This window comes from Sparassis crispa (genome assembly GCF_003851025.1).
Source record: "Sparassis crispa DNA, contig_000006F, whole genome shotgun sequence".
Taxonomy (NCBI): Eukaryota; Fungi; Basidiomycota; class Agaricomycetes; order Polyporales; family Sparassidaceae; genus Sparassis; species Sparassis crispa.
Genome location: NW_020939753.1, coordinates 1,452,176 through 1,467,606, shown reverse-complemented (window position 1 = coordinate 1,467,606; position 15,431 = coordinate 1,452,176). Strand labels below are relative to the sequence as shown.

The window sequence follows — 15,431 nt, the reverse complement described above, 5'->3', positions numbered from 1 at the left end:
ATCGCAGGGATACTGCGCACGAGTGGGTTTGGGGAATTTCTGGACGAAGTTCTACGCAAACACGATAATGCAGGTGGGTCCGGAGCTGTACCCACAGGGCACGACTTCATCGGCTTGGTGACCATGCAGCAGCTGAGGGCATCTGTTGCTGAGTTGGCACTTTACGTTGCGCCGGTGGCTTGAGCAGTGTAAGACTTTCATTTCTTGGCCCTTTTGTGGCTTCGATTTATGCTCATAACTTGGTCTATATGCAAGAATACTTAATTGTGTTGCAATGTTGACTATTGCAGATGTGCCTCCTTTTAAGCTTCATTTCAGCAATGTTCATGGTCTGACAGTCAACCGGATCTCAACGCGACGAAGACAGAATCACGTCCAGAGGGATTCTCAGACACAGAACGCGTTCAGCGGTACTTCAACCTCAAATTCTCCAGTGGTATTTGTGATACCAGGATCTATAAAGGATCCTGGAAAATCCCCTTCGACGCCATTTCCTGATGCATGGTTGAGGACGACCAGGACTTGGAAACCTCCTTTTCCCAGCAGTCACCTGAGTAACCGACTCAGGCTCTACCGGAGGACCGGTCTCCGTTCCGAATACATACATGCATGTTATTGTAACGGTTTACACCTATGATTCAATCGATGCCATGATTATTATGTTCAAGATTTGTCCCTATGGAGCTACACTCGCAACTGACAGTAACGCTCTCCGAAGCGCAACAGCTCTCCTGTGGAATGTACACAGTGAATTCGAGAATAATGAATGAGAAAACGCTCAACGCACCACTTTCCTCAACAGCAGTCACTAGAAATATTTGCTAGTCAGGAAACCGGAGCGCAGAACCTTCCCCATGTGCGTCGACCTGTACCCCATTCCTTTGCGCCGCAATCCTATGAGTTCCTTCACGAGTGGTATGGGGCTCTTGCTGAACGGACATAGAGATTTCATAGGCTCGATGCGATCTTGCGGTTCGATGAATCCGTCTACTTGCACTCTCGCACCCTCTGGTGGCTCTTCGGCGCAGATACCCAAGTATACGCAAAGTTGCAAATACATCTCGTGGTTGGTGAAGTAGAGCTGTCCAGCCCAAAGATTCAGCTGGCAAATGTCCATCGGTTTAGGCTGCCAACTCTTCCGCAGAGCGGGGATGCAGTAGAAGTTTAGAGCGTCAAGTGGCTTCATGCTTTGCGTGACTCTCGGCGAATACATGTGTAAGCACACGACTGTGCTCTGTCGAATCATGGGAAGGAGTATGTTGACTTCAAACGCGCTGAAAACCACCAAATGACTCTGAGAAGTATTGGAAACGATCCAATTCACGGGTGCCATGCAATCTGAAAGATGATGCAACGATTTTTTTTGCCTCACAACAGTGGTTGCAAAATCCTTCGTCGCCAGTATGCGGTCAGACCAAACGTGTTGACCCGGATACCCTGGTAGACTGTTGAGGGGAGAGAACAATGGCACGAACGCTGGGCCCAATCTGACCGTTCCAGTACGGACGAAATTCTTGACATCAGAGTGCACAAGGTGTGTAGCAGGTTTAGCCGCTAGTGGCCGCTCAACTTCTCGCTCCTGCTCGAGTTCTTGGCTAACCTCTCGTTCTTGCTCCTCATCCATACGGGGATCGAGAAGCGACGTGACGCCGAACAACTGAAATCGATCACGCAGTTCGGGGTCGTCGAACATGGCATCATTGATCGACAGTGCATTACTAATCCCTGCAGAAAACCCATACATCTCTTCCAGTGGTCGCGCTTCGGGAGAAAGCCAAGCAGACCGAAGAGAAGGCATTCGCGAAGTCGCCAGCTGAATCGAACCACAAGGAGACGCGGATGAGTGGGCTTTGAACTGGTTCCACGCTGCACGGCGCTTCTTGTAACCAATGCCTTGGTGTGCCCAGTGAGAGACATGGTGCTCGATATACGTGCATGTTTGCACCATCGCCCATCGCAGGATGTCAATCGTCTCCACAGCATCTTTCGGGCCAGATAACTCCCGTATAGCACGATCCACTTCCGGAGGAGCAAGGAATAGAACAGATTGACCATTTCCCAACTTGCGCATGCGCATGCACCCTGGTGGAACATGTCAGTGAGCAAGAAGTTATTCCTGGTAAGAATTCAAGCTTACCTTGTAGGAGACGATCCTTGGTGACTTTCGGTCCTAGAGTCACCGCAGCCCGTGCTTTAGGTGGCAGCTTTAAATCCGTTCCTCGCGTGTGGGCATCATCCAAGTAGACGTTACACTGATCTAACTGCTGGCTGTAAGGCGAAGATACAAATGCTTCTATTGTGCCGGATCGAGTGAGAACCATCAGTTCATCTTGCTCGTCGAAGAAGATAGCTGCCGCAACGTGGGGCGTCAGGGAAAGCCAATGCTTCGCCAGTTCGGCGTTCTCCATGTCAAGCATCTGTGCGCCGACGTCCAGGAGGACGCGAACTTCGGAATCCTGTTTGACGAGCAGGTCCAAGTAATTTCGACTTGACGCGGACTCGCCGCCTACACAGATGTACGTCTTGTTCTCCGGCTGCAATAAGTAGGCTAGAACTCGAGCATTGGTACTCAGCTGATCAACAGGATCGTGCTGGGTGATACTGGATGGGAGCAGGTCCTGATTGTCATTGGTACCGCTGAAGCCAGTAGTCACATGCGTCCGTGTCTCGGCCAGATCCCAAGCCGAGGTAGACAATTTTTCAGGAAATTCCTTTGCATCTCTGGGGAAAACCACTTCAGCCAGATAGAAGTCGATTACGGCATGGCATTGCCTGAACAAAGGTATGAGGAAGTGTTCCCATTGGTACGAGTCCTCGTAATTGACGCCTATGAGCTGTTGTAAGAATGGCGGTACTGCTTCATTGCAGCGGACCCATGACTGGAAATAGATATTAGCACGAGGAGACTAATTTGCACAATATTTGCTATACCTCATACAGCACCTCACGCTCGTCAGATCTGAACAACAGTTCAAAGCAAGTGTTCAACTGCTCGCTCGTCAAGCCACCGTAGTAATAACTGAGACAAGTGAGCACGATGGCGACGTCTGGATGTCCAAAATCCGCTCTCAGAGAGGGAACGTCCTTTGCCCGGTATGGCACGGCCAGCAGAGTTCGCGTTAGATCCAAACCGTAGTCGACCCGCCAACGCTTCTCCTTCAACACATATCCGATCAGTCCGTATCCGAGCAGGCCTCGCAAAAGCAACAGCTTCTTCCACAGCCCGTCACCTTTACAGTGCTGTTCAAGCAACCGGACTCCGGAGCCAGGTACACTGCTAGCATTCTCTGTAATAAACATGAGCGTGGCCTCACGGACATTCTCAGGGAGGTGTCTGAGGATGGGATCAGTGTTCACGATATGTTTGGCAACACCGATAGCTAGCTCTTCCCATGCGTGATCTCGAAGGATGCGAATCATCGGATATGTTCCACTAGGACCCGGAACGAACTCCATCTCATCTGGATAACGCCTATGAACATGAGAGGAATGATCCTTGATGAGAGACAGAACATGCTGTGTTGTCTTCCAGCGATCAGGGTGATCCTCCACAGGCCTCTGTTGACCGGCAGTATACACCAACTGGTATCCAACATTGAGCATTTCATCGCTTTCATCGAGAATATCTCTGGCGACCGTGTCCAACCAACGCTGCGACTCGAGCAGAGCTTTTGTGACCTGCCCATCCTGCGACACAGAGTCTCCTGAGTGATCAATACCCATCAATTTGAACGAAAGTATGTGCTCGGGTTGCGCAACCAGTATTCCTCGCTCGCGTATACAATCTTCGTAGAGACTCCGAATTCGCTCGACGACTTGTGGCGCCATTCGTACGTCGCGGGAAAATGGAAGATAAAATATTCTGCGATTTGCCAGGCCGCTCAGACGATCTACCAGTAGATGGAACATCTGAGAAGCCAAAGACTTCAGCACGACGACTCTGGTAAGCTTGTGACCATCTGCTAGTGCTGTCGCGACCAGAGGGGCGATGACTGCGGACTTGCCTTCACCCATGTTAAGCTGCAAGACCGTGTTTCGTCCGGAAGATGGAGCAATCATCTCACGAGCGACATGTCGCTGAAGTGGGCGCATTAAGAAATTGTTTTCAATCTGAGTACAAACGCCAGTGAGGTCAACTTCATAGCATATATTTTGAGAGATTCAAGAGCACCTGAACAAGAAGCCAGTCTGCATTCAACAGGGAGCTTGAATCATCCGGATCGATGCGAGACTCTTGATTGTCGAGCTCTTTCAGAAGATCTTCATACCGTTTCTGTTGAAGGTACTCTATCAATCGCTGCGAGCGCTGAAACTGCAAGCATGTTCGGGCGTAGGATACCAGGCATTGTTCCCACTCCTTTGACAGCATCCTGCGCGTTTGAGAGGTTGATGCCAAATTTCGCAACAGACTCTTTTCGGACAGCCGTGGCCATTGCCCCGAAGTGCAAAAAAGTTGCTCGATGAGATTGCGGGGACCTAGGGATCGTTGTATGGTGGCAGTAGACTGATTGAAAGCCTGGTGGCAGAGATCTCGATAATGTTGAAAGTATTTGAACGTGTCTGGAGGAAAATACGGCACGGTAGAACCCTCTTGAGCTTCGAGAATCGCTCGACTGCATTCCAGATGATGACCATAATGCTGTTTGAAAGTAGAGCTGTGATGATGCTCAAACTCTCGGATTAGAAGCCCAAGTTCCTCTGTTCTGAAAGAACCTGCCGACAGTCGATAGAATGTCTCTCCCTGATACACCTCTGCATCATGATCAAGGACATCCAAAGCAGGTGCTTTTCGTTTAAAAAGACCGGCAGCATCAATGAAGCATTTCGGAGCAGTTGTTGTGCGTAAAGAAGGATGAACAACATAGCGTGGTACCTTTGGGTGAGCATCTAGCTCTCGCACCTGGTGAAGCACATGCTGGACCTGTGTCAAGTGATTCTGTAGTTCTCTGTTCTGATACCAGCTTCGAAACTTCAAGTTGGCGCTGAACATGAGTTTCGTGATATTGATGACATTTGAATACCCAGAAGGTGTAGACGGTGTATGACAAGGCCACTGGCGAATCAAGCAGCCTACCAATTCACGTGCCTTGGAAGCACAGAATTTGTCGTGGTGGGAACGACGGCGTTCCGCAAATTCATCCTCTGTCTCGAGCGCTCCTCTTGAAAGAGCGAGGAAGAAAGTCAGCGGATCATATGGAACGGTGAATGTGATGGCGAGGGCATGGAGTTCAGCCTCCCTAGGAGTAAATCCGTCTGCAAGATTATACGATCCTGAGCGCATAGTTGGAAGTTGCAAAGATCGAAATTGCGGAGTCGTTGCAAACGCCAAAATGGTCCCGATCAGTTGCATTCGATGAGATGCATTCAGCTTGTATGACATTGCACTTAGAATGAAGAGCAATTTTGATTGTATCCCCGCACTTGAGGTCCGGCACTGTTCATACACTGACAGCCATATAGCTGGCAGAACTGGTGAGAGCCAATCCCTGCGGTAAGACATGGCAATGTCTTCAGCTGCAGATACTGGTTGTTGCCAAGATACCATGACCTTGAGTAGATCAGTTATCGTAGGCAACCTCGTGGGCCAACTGTGGACCAGAGCAGAGACAGCGGCAACTTCTTGCTCACTGCAACAGTCCTGCGGCAAATCCCTTGTCGTATACGGAAGGTCATCTCCATCTGTTGTGGCCCAGGTCGAGTATTCGTGCCCATATATGGTGTTAGAGCGAGCAGCAGCCCTGTTCTGCAAGTGACGGTCACTCGTCTGCTTTTGCAACGCATCCAACAGGAGCGATGTCATGTCCTTCTCCGGATAGAATATGTTCACGAGATCCTGTGCATGCTTCAAGATCGACACAGTGCAATCCCAAAAGTCGGTGCGCTGAGATATGGGGCTGAGGTCAGACCAATGAACAGTCTGCATGACGCGAAGATGTGCCGGATAGAATTGACGCTCTGGGGTCAGAGCACCAATCTGGGTCAAAAGTGTCACTTCGTCGGGCCCAAGCTTCTGGAATGACAGACAGCGAGCGGACCGAAACTCGCTTAATGCTTCCTCTATCCCCGTCCGTCCAGTCAGAGGGTCAGGAAGACAGTGACTAGTCAGAGCATGGAGGTATACTTGGTATAGCTTGCTGAGAAGAGTACCATTGCCAACTAGATATCCGAGATTAGAGTCAATTCTGTACTTGTGATAGCGTGTTCGACTCGTCGTTCCTGTTTCTACTTCGACCTTCACGTGATGTCCAGAGGAATAAAACTTGATATCGCCAATGGGAATCACCACATGGCGTTCTGGAGGAAGGGAGGAGGTGCTCGCTCTTTGAGTCAGAACGAGCTGCGACGACAGTCCAAGCATTGTCTTCGATGACTGATTGGAGTCCACAATGAGACCCCGCCAATTTCTGGACATCAGCTCCCCATCCTCCACGACAAAAGACAACTCGAAACGCGGCAGATCGACCAAGAGGCAATTACCCGCGGAAAGCGTGATGATTAGATGTTCGGCGCATTCCAGTGGTCGCAGACGCTCTGAGACCATGGCTAATGAAGGGCTGCAATTGTCCACTAGCCATGTATCTTTCCGGCACATTGTCGAATGACCATTCATCGAAAACTGAATGCGCCAATTGTCTAGCGACGGTGTCCACAAGTCTCCCAAGGGCCGGAGCTCGATTTCGGCACGCTTCGGATCTGTATCTATCTTCAACCAATGCACGTAGTCAATGATCAGAGGTGTGGGTAAATCTCCAACAAATTTGCTGTGGGGGATGACCTCGTAGACGGTTGAGTCAGATCTTGCTTTGATGGTCAACTGGCCACACTGAGGATCGAGGGCAAAGTGCACCTATAACTCGCCATCATTAATTGCGATTGAGGGACGAGAAGGACGAAAGACGCACATGGAAGCCGAAGACATCAGCTCGAGTGGCGAAAGCCATACCTGGCATGTCGGACGGAATGACATCCAATATTTTCTGGACGGTAATCAGAGCTAGCGTCATGAACACGAGACATGACTTGCCTTGGAGAAGATTCGAGTATAGTCGGGATGTGTGACTATTGCGCCCGGTAAACGCCCCACAGGCTTGCCACCTACTAACAGTTCTCCATTGAGAACGTTGATATGGACTGTTGTATGATCATAAGCCACGGTCATCCAACGATCGTTGGGCTCCTGCAGCTGTACCCAAGTTTGTCCTTCTTGAAATTCCTGCCACAGTGTAGCGACAGGTTTATCCAGCACTCCGGAGACTCTTCGAATCAGTGCCGGCTCCAAGAAATGAGAAAGACGCCGATCTCGCGCCAGTAGAAGAGATAAATCGGACGGGATATCTTTCTCGGTTGGAATGTTATCATGGAGGTGGACTGCACACTGTATGAGGACAGAAACATCCTCTTCGGAAGCCAACAATGCCTCCAAATCATCAAGATCCGCATCATACGTACTCCGGCATATCGCGGCCATGGCACAGATGCGTAGCTGCAGACTGAAAATTTCATCCTCGCGGACGGCCTTGGACAAATTCTCTGATAGCTCATGCAACCATCGGAAGGTTATACGCCGTGCGTCGCGCAACAAGCCATAGGCAGACTCCCTAACGTCCTGGTCCATGGTCGAAGGGAGGAGGCGACATGATAGCATGATGACTGATTTCGCAGACGTGGCGTTTGACCAATTGCCCTCGATGCTAGATAATAGGTCTCGCAGCTCGGTGAGAAGGAGCAAACCGAAATCACGATCACTCGGCTCTACATGCGACGTTCGTATAGCATCGCACCAAGGCCCGACCTGCCAGATGGCTTGAACTAATAGAAGGTGGACCTCCTCTCTGTCGAAGGATAGTTCTCGAGCATGAATCGATCTGAGAATATTCAACCATTGTAGTAGTGCCCCGCTGCGCAGTAGGCCAAAAGCAGTGTATTCATGTAGATCCAAGTCCGCTGGACACTCCGATTGACATGCCAAAACTTCGTTCGGACAATGCTTTGTGTCCTGAATCGCGTACTGCATGGTTCGATATCGACTTGTACCGGAAAGTGAAAAGGTACAATGCTGGACAACTTTGCTGGAATTTTGAAGGTAGTTCGCAGCCCACTCGTCCCCTTGGCTATCATAAAGTCGGTAAGTGAGGCCGTTCTTGACACAAACGGAAGTACTTGTTGCAGGAATTGATACTGTCTTGTAATGTGCCTGCAGAAATGATTTTGTCGTCGAAGCGAACGATATTCGTGTAAACCTTTGTTCAAATTTGACATACTTCATGAGTGCGGTATATTTCTTGAGAATCAACGGGGGCGATGCATGCTGAGGAGTCTTGTTCTGACAAACATCATGAAGAATATGATATGTTGCCGCCCGCCATGCACCAAACGAAACCGGGCACTCCAGCTCAAAAACAGTAGCCTGCGCTGCATACTCATCTTCCGGTAGAGGCCACTCATGAGGAACTATCTTCATGCGTTTTGCCTGATTGGTCAACGAACAGTTCTCGCATTTGTGTCCTCCGACGTGGATCCGTTTCCCCTTCCTGGTAACCATGTAGACGTGAGGATGCAAAGCGGCTTGTGCGATGAGGTCTCTATGCTGATTGTTGCTTTGCTGCAGTTCAGCACATTTCTTCGCCCGCTCTGCCTTTGCATCCAACTGAATGCGTTCCTTGAGCGTCTGTAGTCCAGGCGACTCAGAGAAAAAGCGAACAGCGAGCGAATTCGCGTCCATCTTGTCATTGAACACGGACCAACCACCGCGAGCGCGCTTGCGCCGACGATCCAAGTAACCCTCGATGCGAGACAGACGGTCGAGCAGCACACGCTTTCGGAGGAGTAGGGGTTGAAAGAGCGTGTGAGGCACCTCAGGGGAATAGTCCTGTAGCAGCGGGCATTGATTGACAGCAAGTTTATCCAGCGCAACCCAGAGTTCGAATATCGTTAATAGCGCAATCGACTGATCCTCCGGATTCCTGTCATAGGCCTTCGGAGCCGCCTCAGAATACCGCTCGATGCATTTAGCAAGCTTGACGCAAGCCCATTCATCGTGAAGGCATTCTGCCACCCAATTATCCACGCGATTCTGTACCAGCATCTCGAAGTCGGCTAAAGCCACATAAATATCGCCATCCGCAGCAAATGCAGTCGATAGAACACCCTCGTCGAACGTGCGAAAGTCGCAACAATGAGTGTCGCGCAATCGACGAGTGTGGTTGGGCTCAAAACTGCATGCTGCGCTGGCGGTACTCTTGGTCGTCAGCCGCTTGGAGATATAATCCCGAGAGTGATGAAGAGTGAGACGTGTGTCGGACTGCACGTCCAGCGTGGAGGGTGACCAAGGTGGGGATACAGCTTGCTGCTCCTGAATCTTCTGCCATCGCTGCTGTAGGAGCGATTCCGTCTCGTCCACAGCCTCCTTCACCTCTTGCGTGATGAACAAAGGGGCGGACGAACCCAGCTTATAGAGTCGCCTGCTGAGTTTCGCCCTGAAGCAGTACAGATGATCACTAGCGAACTCCTCCTGAACCGTCAGCCGCAGGAGACGTGACATGAAAAAGACCATAAACAACTTGTACTCTGAAAGGGCGTTGGCCCTGCCGAGCGACGTCTGCAACGCGACCCGGATGACAAGCCATAGCGGAGACCTCCGCCACGGCAAATATGCGTCCTTCCACAGGATGTCGTCATTGATTCGCTTAGAGACCCGATCGACATCCGCAGGACGACCAACGCCACGAAGTATCCCGGTGAGCAGCTGGGTAATGTACCTGGGAGAGGCAGAATCCCTTTTTTCCACAACCGTTGATCCCGCTTTCCTCGTCGTCGCTGCGGAGTCCAATTCATCTACACTCATCTGAGCTAGAAACGAGGACAACTCCTTGAGAAAATGGACATCCTCCACGATGTCGTTGGGTACAGCAATCGCGGGACCTGGATAAGAGCACAACAATTTCCCCGTTGCTTTCATGACGTCTGCAGTAGAGGGGGCGACTTCGAACGACTCGAACACAAACTCCTCGGCAAACTTGCGAACAACAACAGCGGCATTCTGGGCGCGAACATAGAACACCACACTATCTTTTGCGAACGCCACAACTGTCAGCCATAACACGCGGTCGATTCTCTCAGAAATTCGACATACCTCCAATGTGCATACATGTTATCTGGTGTTGTATGTCCTCCGCAGGAAGAACTTCACAAGTTTCAATTCGTCGTAGGTTCTCTAGCATGCGGATCATCGGATCCCAAAGTGTTCGGTCAACTTCTGCGCATTCTCGATACTGTTCGGCAAACCGACAGACGATCGAGCACATAGCGCGATCGTTTACGCGAGACTGGTCTGACCTCTGAGGGACTTTGAGTGGGAAGAATGTATGGTTGGCGATGTACGCCAGCTCTTCATGATCTCGATTCAGATCATCGCTGGATACGCCCTGGTAACTGGCGAGCACTTTCGAACGGTGATTGGATTTAGCCCTGGTAAAACACGATTAGTAGGTGTCCCATGTAGGATGGAAAACCCGACGCACATCCTCGCGGGCAGACCTGACAGTGGAACGACAAGATAGCTAAACAGGGGAAAGGAGCGAGAATAGGGCTTTATCCCAGTTCCGTAGATTCCCACCGACCCACGCCTACAGCGATAAAGTTTGCACGTGAGCATCCTTCCGAAGGATCGGGTAGTAGGACGGGCACGGTTATGGGCGTTTGAATTTCTTCTGCGGCACAAAACTTCCCTGGTGAACTGGTGAATGTGTCGCTCAAATAACAAGCGATATCATACTCCTTCCATGAACCACGTATGCACAGTCTATGCACTCAGGTTGAGACCAATTATTCGCCGTATGACCATGAATCGTACCTCTATAGAATCGGCAATAGCATGGCTTGATGCTGCGGATAAGAGATAGGACATGAGCATGCACAAAGAAGGATGGGCGGCCTTTGCATGTCTTCAACAGTAATTTCCAACTTCTCCCGTCGAAGGGGAATGCAACACCATATCAGAGTATGCCCAGAGTCGCCGTAGCAGCACAAGCAAATATTACGAGTGCGCAATACTGTGAAACTCCGAGCCACTATGGGCAAGCCTCGTTCCCAGTGGGGTAAGTGCGAGCGAAGGGTGAGCGGATGTACGTAGAATGAATTTCTTGAAATACGAGAGCAAAGCCAACCGAAGTAATTAGCAACATAATAAGTACGAGCGAAAATAGGTCACCTTCAGCAGGGGCCCGGAGAATGCCGAGGCGACATGTGTAGCGCTTGCCTGTTCTTTCCTCCCGCTCACCACTTCATCTTGCACTCAACGTAGACTGCAAGCTTAGCAACGTAACCTCATTACCAAAATGATGCATGGCAAGTCTTCTTAGCATACCTACAAGCGAAGAATGACACTCTTGGCAGGCTTGGTCGCCTACGGCGACGACCTCAGCGACCACGAAGATCCGAACGTACCCTCCACGTCGAACTCGCAGGAACAGCAGCAGAAAACAGTCACTGATGTGAGAGTCTTCACCGCCGCGTCCTTTTGTCCCCGTTTCCCTCTTTGCTCGCTCTTTCTTCCGTCTGGGTCAGGATAAGCCGCTTAGGGCGCGATCTGACGCGGCATCAGAATGTGAGCAGCACTCCGCCTTCCTGTTTTTTTTTTCCATCTATGTTGACTTCGTTGCACGTCAGCGGCACGCCGGACAATACCTCAGGTCGTCATCCGTCGGCCTGCACACGTAAAGCCGCGTCCGCGCTCGCGTCTCTCCGACGAACTCAATGACCCCGGCTCGAACTCTGCCGGGGTCGACGAGCACAGTTCAGAAAACCCGGAACACGCTGAGGAATATACTGATGACGCGCACTTGCAAAGCAACGAAGAGCCTTCAGATGAGCTGACGCGCGTCCGGGCGGCTCTCAGACCGCCGCCCATACCAGGCGTGGAGGACTGGGGCATCCCGCCAGAGTCGTCGGAGCCCTGCGACCCCGCGATCGAGGCACGTCACTGACCATGTAGCTGAGAAGCTCCATGAGACTGACCTTGAATCAGGCGAAGCTCACCGAGTTTTTGGCACTTAAACGGGATCCAACGAATCCGAAGCACTTTAACGACTCGCTCATGTCGAACCGTTCCTTCCGAAATCCGCATTTGTATGCGAAACTCGTCGAATTCGTCGACGTTGATGAACGCGCGACCAATTTCCCAAGACGACTCTGGGATCCTAGTGATATGCACGAGGAGTGGTACGCGGACCGCATCGGTACGTGCGTATCTACTCTAACGGAACTCACATTCATGCCTTTGTCTCTGTGCCTCTACCCGATCGCTTGCATGTTTCGCATCTCGGCGACAATTTCTTCTGCCATGCGACTCTGAATCCCCGGACCTTTTGCACATGCTAATGGCCATGCACTTATCCCCGCTCAAAGCTGAGTACCAAAAGGTCCGCTCAGAGCAACAGTCGGCCGCACACGCTACCGGCGGCAAGCGGCAGATCGACTTCGCCAGTGCAACATCCTCTTCAGGCACGCAACGGCCGCGAATGTCCGTGCCAAACACGCATCACCGCCCTGCGCGGGAGCTGGGGGGCGGACGAAAGAGTCGGTTCCAGCCCATTAGCGGTGGGTATGGCAAGGAAACGGGGGGAAGTCGGTGGGGATAATACTTGCACGTCCGTTTTCGCGGACCTCTTAATCCGTGTTTTGTGTGGTGTGATCTAGCTGTCTATTCCGCTGTCATTTTTATGTACGGCAATAATTCAGAATCTGGAGCCTCTTGCACTCGTGGCCCTGTGTACAGTGCGTTTCCCTTGCACCATATTGATGAGCCAGCTCTGCAGCCTTCCCCTACCACTATCGCCCCGCTCAATCTCATCTACGACTCAAGCCTCGCTTTCCTCGCTGGCTGAGTTATCGTCGGGAGCGCTGCACTTTCTGAATCAGCGACCGAGGTATGATGAGCGATGGAGCGTCTGAGTGCATCTTCGACGACAGAGCCCGTGCCGCCTTCTTCTACAGCTGCCCATCTCGGCTTAGCAGCACTCTCAGGAAGGCACCACCGGACAGTCTCACATGAGGGCCCACCCTGGCTATATATTTTAGCCATCAACATGGCCTTCTCGCACACTCCATTGAGCTTTCTCTCCAGCGCTCACGCAGTCAAAACTCGTACAGACTACTTAGGATGCATACGACAGCCTCGGTACTCCTTCAGACCCTTGCCGATGCAGGCGTCACACACGCGTTCGTGAACTGGGGAAATGACCACTGCGCGATACTCGAGGACCTCGAACAGCAGCGCGTCGAGCGCGGGGACACAGCGCTGGCAATCGTGACGTGCCCGAACGAGATGGTCGCGCTCAGCGCCGCCCAGGCGTTTGCGCAGGTTGCGCGCAGGCCCGCTGCGGTGATCGTGCATGTCGATGTGGGGACCCAGGTAAGTGCTATGGTGCGCTTTGAGACTAGAGGGTGCAAAGAAACTGCAATCGATATCCGTGGTTCTGCGCCCCTCTGGTCTGCTCGAGAATTCAAGGCAGTACGTGCGAGCGAACGCTCGCTGATTTTGATGCCTTCGATCTTCGTAGGCCCTCGCTGGTGCAGTGCACAACGTCGACAAGGGCCAGACACCCGTCATTATCTTCGCAGGCGCGTCCCCGTTCACAGTAGATGGTGAACTCAAGGGATCAAAGAACGAATGGCCAATGTTTCCTCAAGGTGAGGAATTCTCTCTTAATTTTCTCTTAAACGCGAATCCCCTCCAATGCAACAGTTTCTATTAGATCATAATTACTGTCGTTCACTCACCGTATTCAACAGATGCGCCCGACCAGTCGGCGGTCGTGCGTCAGTTTATGCGCTTCACCGGGCAGATCCAGAGCGGGAAGAACGCCGCTAAGATTATAATGCGCGGGTTCCAATTGTATGTCCTTCAGCGCCTCATATCTTGCGTGATCTGAAATGCATTACAGCGCGACGAGCGGGCCAACAGGCCCTGTCTATCTTTGGGCTCGCCGTGAAATCCTGGAGGAGGTGGTGGACCAATCTGCCTTCCTGACGAAGTCCCAGGTCGCCAAATGGCCCTGTGTCGAGCCATCTGCGCTGTCCCCACTCGGTGTGTTCACACTTATCCAGATCGCACTTCAGCTTTAGTAATCGCCCTGGTAGCGGCGAGGACCATTTCCGAAGCCCTGCTGGATGCGACCTTCCCCATGGTTATAACGGGCACGTCAGGGCGTAACCCGGGCACTGTTCCACTGCTCGCAGACCTCTCCAAGTTCCTCGCGATCTCGGTCTTCGACTCCTGCCCGCAGGCTCTCAACATCCCATACAGCCACCCGTACCTCATCGGGTCCTCATTTGAGGGACGCAACCCGCACCTGCAGCACGCAGATGTCGTGCTGATCCTCGACGCGGTCGTCCCGTGGATCCCCGAGACGGGCACCCGCCTGAGCAACAGCGCCCGCGTCTTCGTTATCGCAGCGGATCCGCTGCAGCGCACCACAGGCTATGCGCACGCGGACGCGGAGATGGTTTGCGCGGCAGATGCGGAGGTCGCGCTCACGCAGCTGCTCGAGCTCACGGCGCTCGCGGCGAAGCAGGTAGGGGAGCCGTACCAGGAGCGCGTGCAGGTGCGGGCTATCCGCGCAATGGGCCTGCACGCGGAGTGGTTGGGTGCGCTCGCTACCGCGGAGAAGGCCCTTTCACCCAACGGGACATCGCCCACCGCCGCGTTCGTGCTTGCGACCCTGCGCAATGCTGTGCAAGCCCAGACTCCCAGCCGTGGGGAGAAGGTGCTGTGGCTGAACGAGGGGATCAGTCATTGTGGACATGTGTGGGCGCATATCAAGCCTGAGGTTCCCGGGAACATGATCATGTCCGGAGGAGCTAGTCTAGGGTGGTCTCTCCCCGCTGGCGTCGGGTCGCATCTTGGCGCGAAAGCCACGGGTAAGGAATATGAACTTATTACTGCTGTCATGGGAGACGGCTGCTTTTTGTTCGGCATCCCGAGCACGTCGTTCTGGATGGCCAGGCGGTATGAGACGGTGTGCACCCAAATTTTTTTTTGGCAGCTTGTAATGTTTGCTGACTCTTCTGCAGCCTTTCTTGACCATAATCCTGAACAACGGTGGCTGGGCTGTGAGTACTTCAAATTTTTTGGTCACAAATGGGCACTCAGGACTTTCTGTCAGTCGCCCAAGCACTCTATGATGAGTATGCATCCAGACGGCCATGGAAGCAAGGCGTCTATGCGCCAGTTGACCGTCGGCTTTGGCCCGGAAATGCCGGATTACGCTGGGATTGCAGCCGCTGCGGGTGGTGCATGGGGCCGACGTGTGCATGCTGCGACGGAGCTCAAAGCGACCATCGAGGAGGCAATCAGAGTGGTTATAGACGAAAAAAGGAGTGCAGTCGTGGATTGTATCATTGACGAAATCTAACATGTAACAAAGAAGTAT

At 52.2% G+C, this 15,431-nt stretch overlaps 3 protein-coding genes across 3 annotated transcripts; 2 read left to right on the top strand and 1 right to left on the bottom strand.

The window, feature by feature from the left end:
- Window positions 1-808: 808 nt before the first annotated feature.
- On the bottom strand, window positions 809-10,912 carry SCP_0705190 (hypothetical protein; the record flags this gene model as incomplete). Its single annotated transcript, XM_027760444.1, has 12 exons — window positions 809-2,082; window positions 2,138-2,879; window positions 2,932-4,110; window positions 4,172-6,847; window positions 6,903-6,977; window positions 7,025-10,068; window positions 10,133-10,467; window positions 10,521-10,559; window positions 10,616-10,625; window positions 10,687-10,727; window positions 10,788-10,801; window positions 10,853-10,912. The coding sequence occupies 12 exons, from the start codon at window positions 10,910-10,912 to the stop codon at window positions 809-811; spliced, it is 9,489 nt and encodes a 3,162-aa protein (XP_027616245.1).
- A 424-nt stretch (window positions 10,913-11,336) lies between these two features.
- Window positions 11,337-12,638, top strand: SCP_0705180 (hypothetical protein; the record flags this gene model as incomplete). The annotated part of the gene is made up of 6 exons (XM_027760443.1): window positions 11,337-11,346; window positions 11,395-11,492; window positions 11,566-11,605; window positions 11,668-11,972; window positions 12,026-12,236; window positions 12,406-12,638. 6 exons carry the CDS (start codon window positions 11,337-11,339, stop codon window positions 12,636-12,638), a joined length of 897 nt encoding a protein of 298 aa, XP_027616244.1.
- A 521-nt stretch (window positions 12,639-13,159) lies between these two features.
- On the top strand, window positions 13,160-15,413 carry SCP_0705170 (hypothetical protein; the record flags this gene model as incomplete). The annotated part of the gene is made up of 7 exons (XM_027760442.1): window positions 13,160-13,411; window positions 13,560-13,689; window positions 13,792-13,894; window positions 13,944-14,086; window positions 14,140-15,017; window positions 15,073-15,111; window positions 15,165-15,413. The coding sequence occupies 7 exons, from the start codon at window positions 13,160-13,162 to the stop codon at window positions 15,411-15,413; spliced, it is 1,794 nt and encodes a 597-aa protein (XP_027616243.1).
- Between the last annotated feature and the right edge of the window lie 18 nt (window positions 15,414-15,431).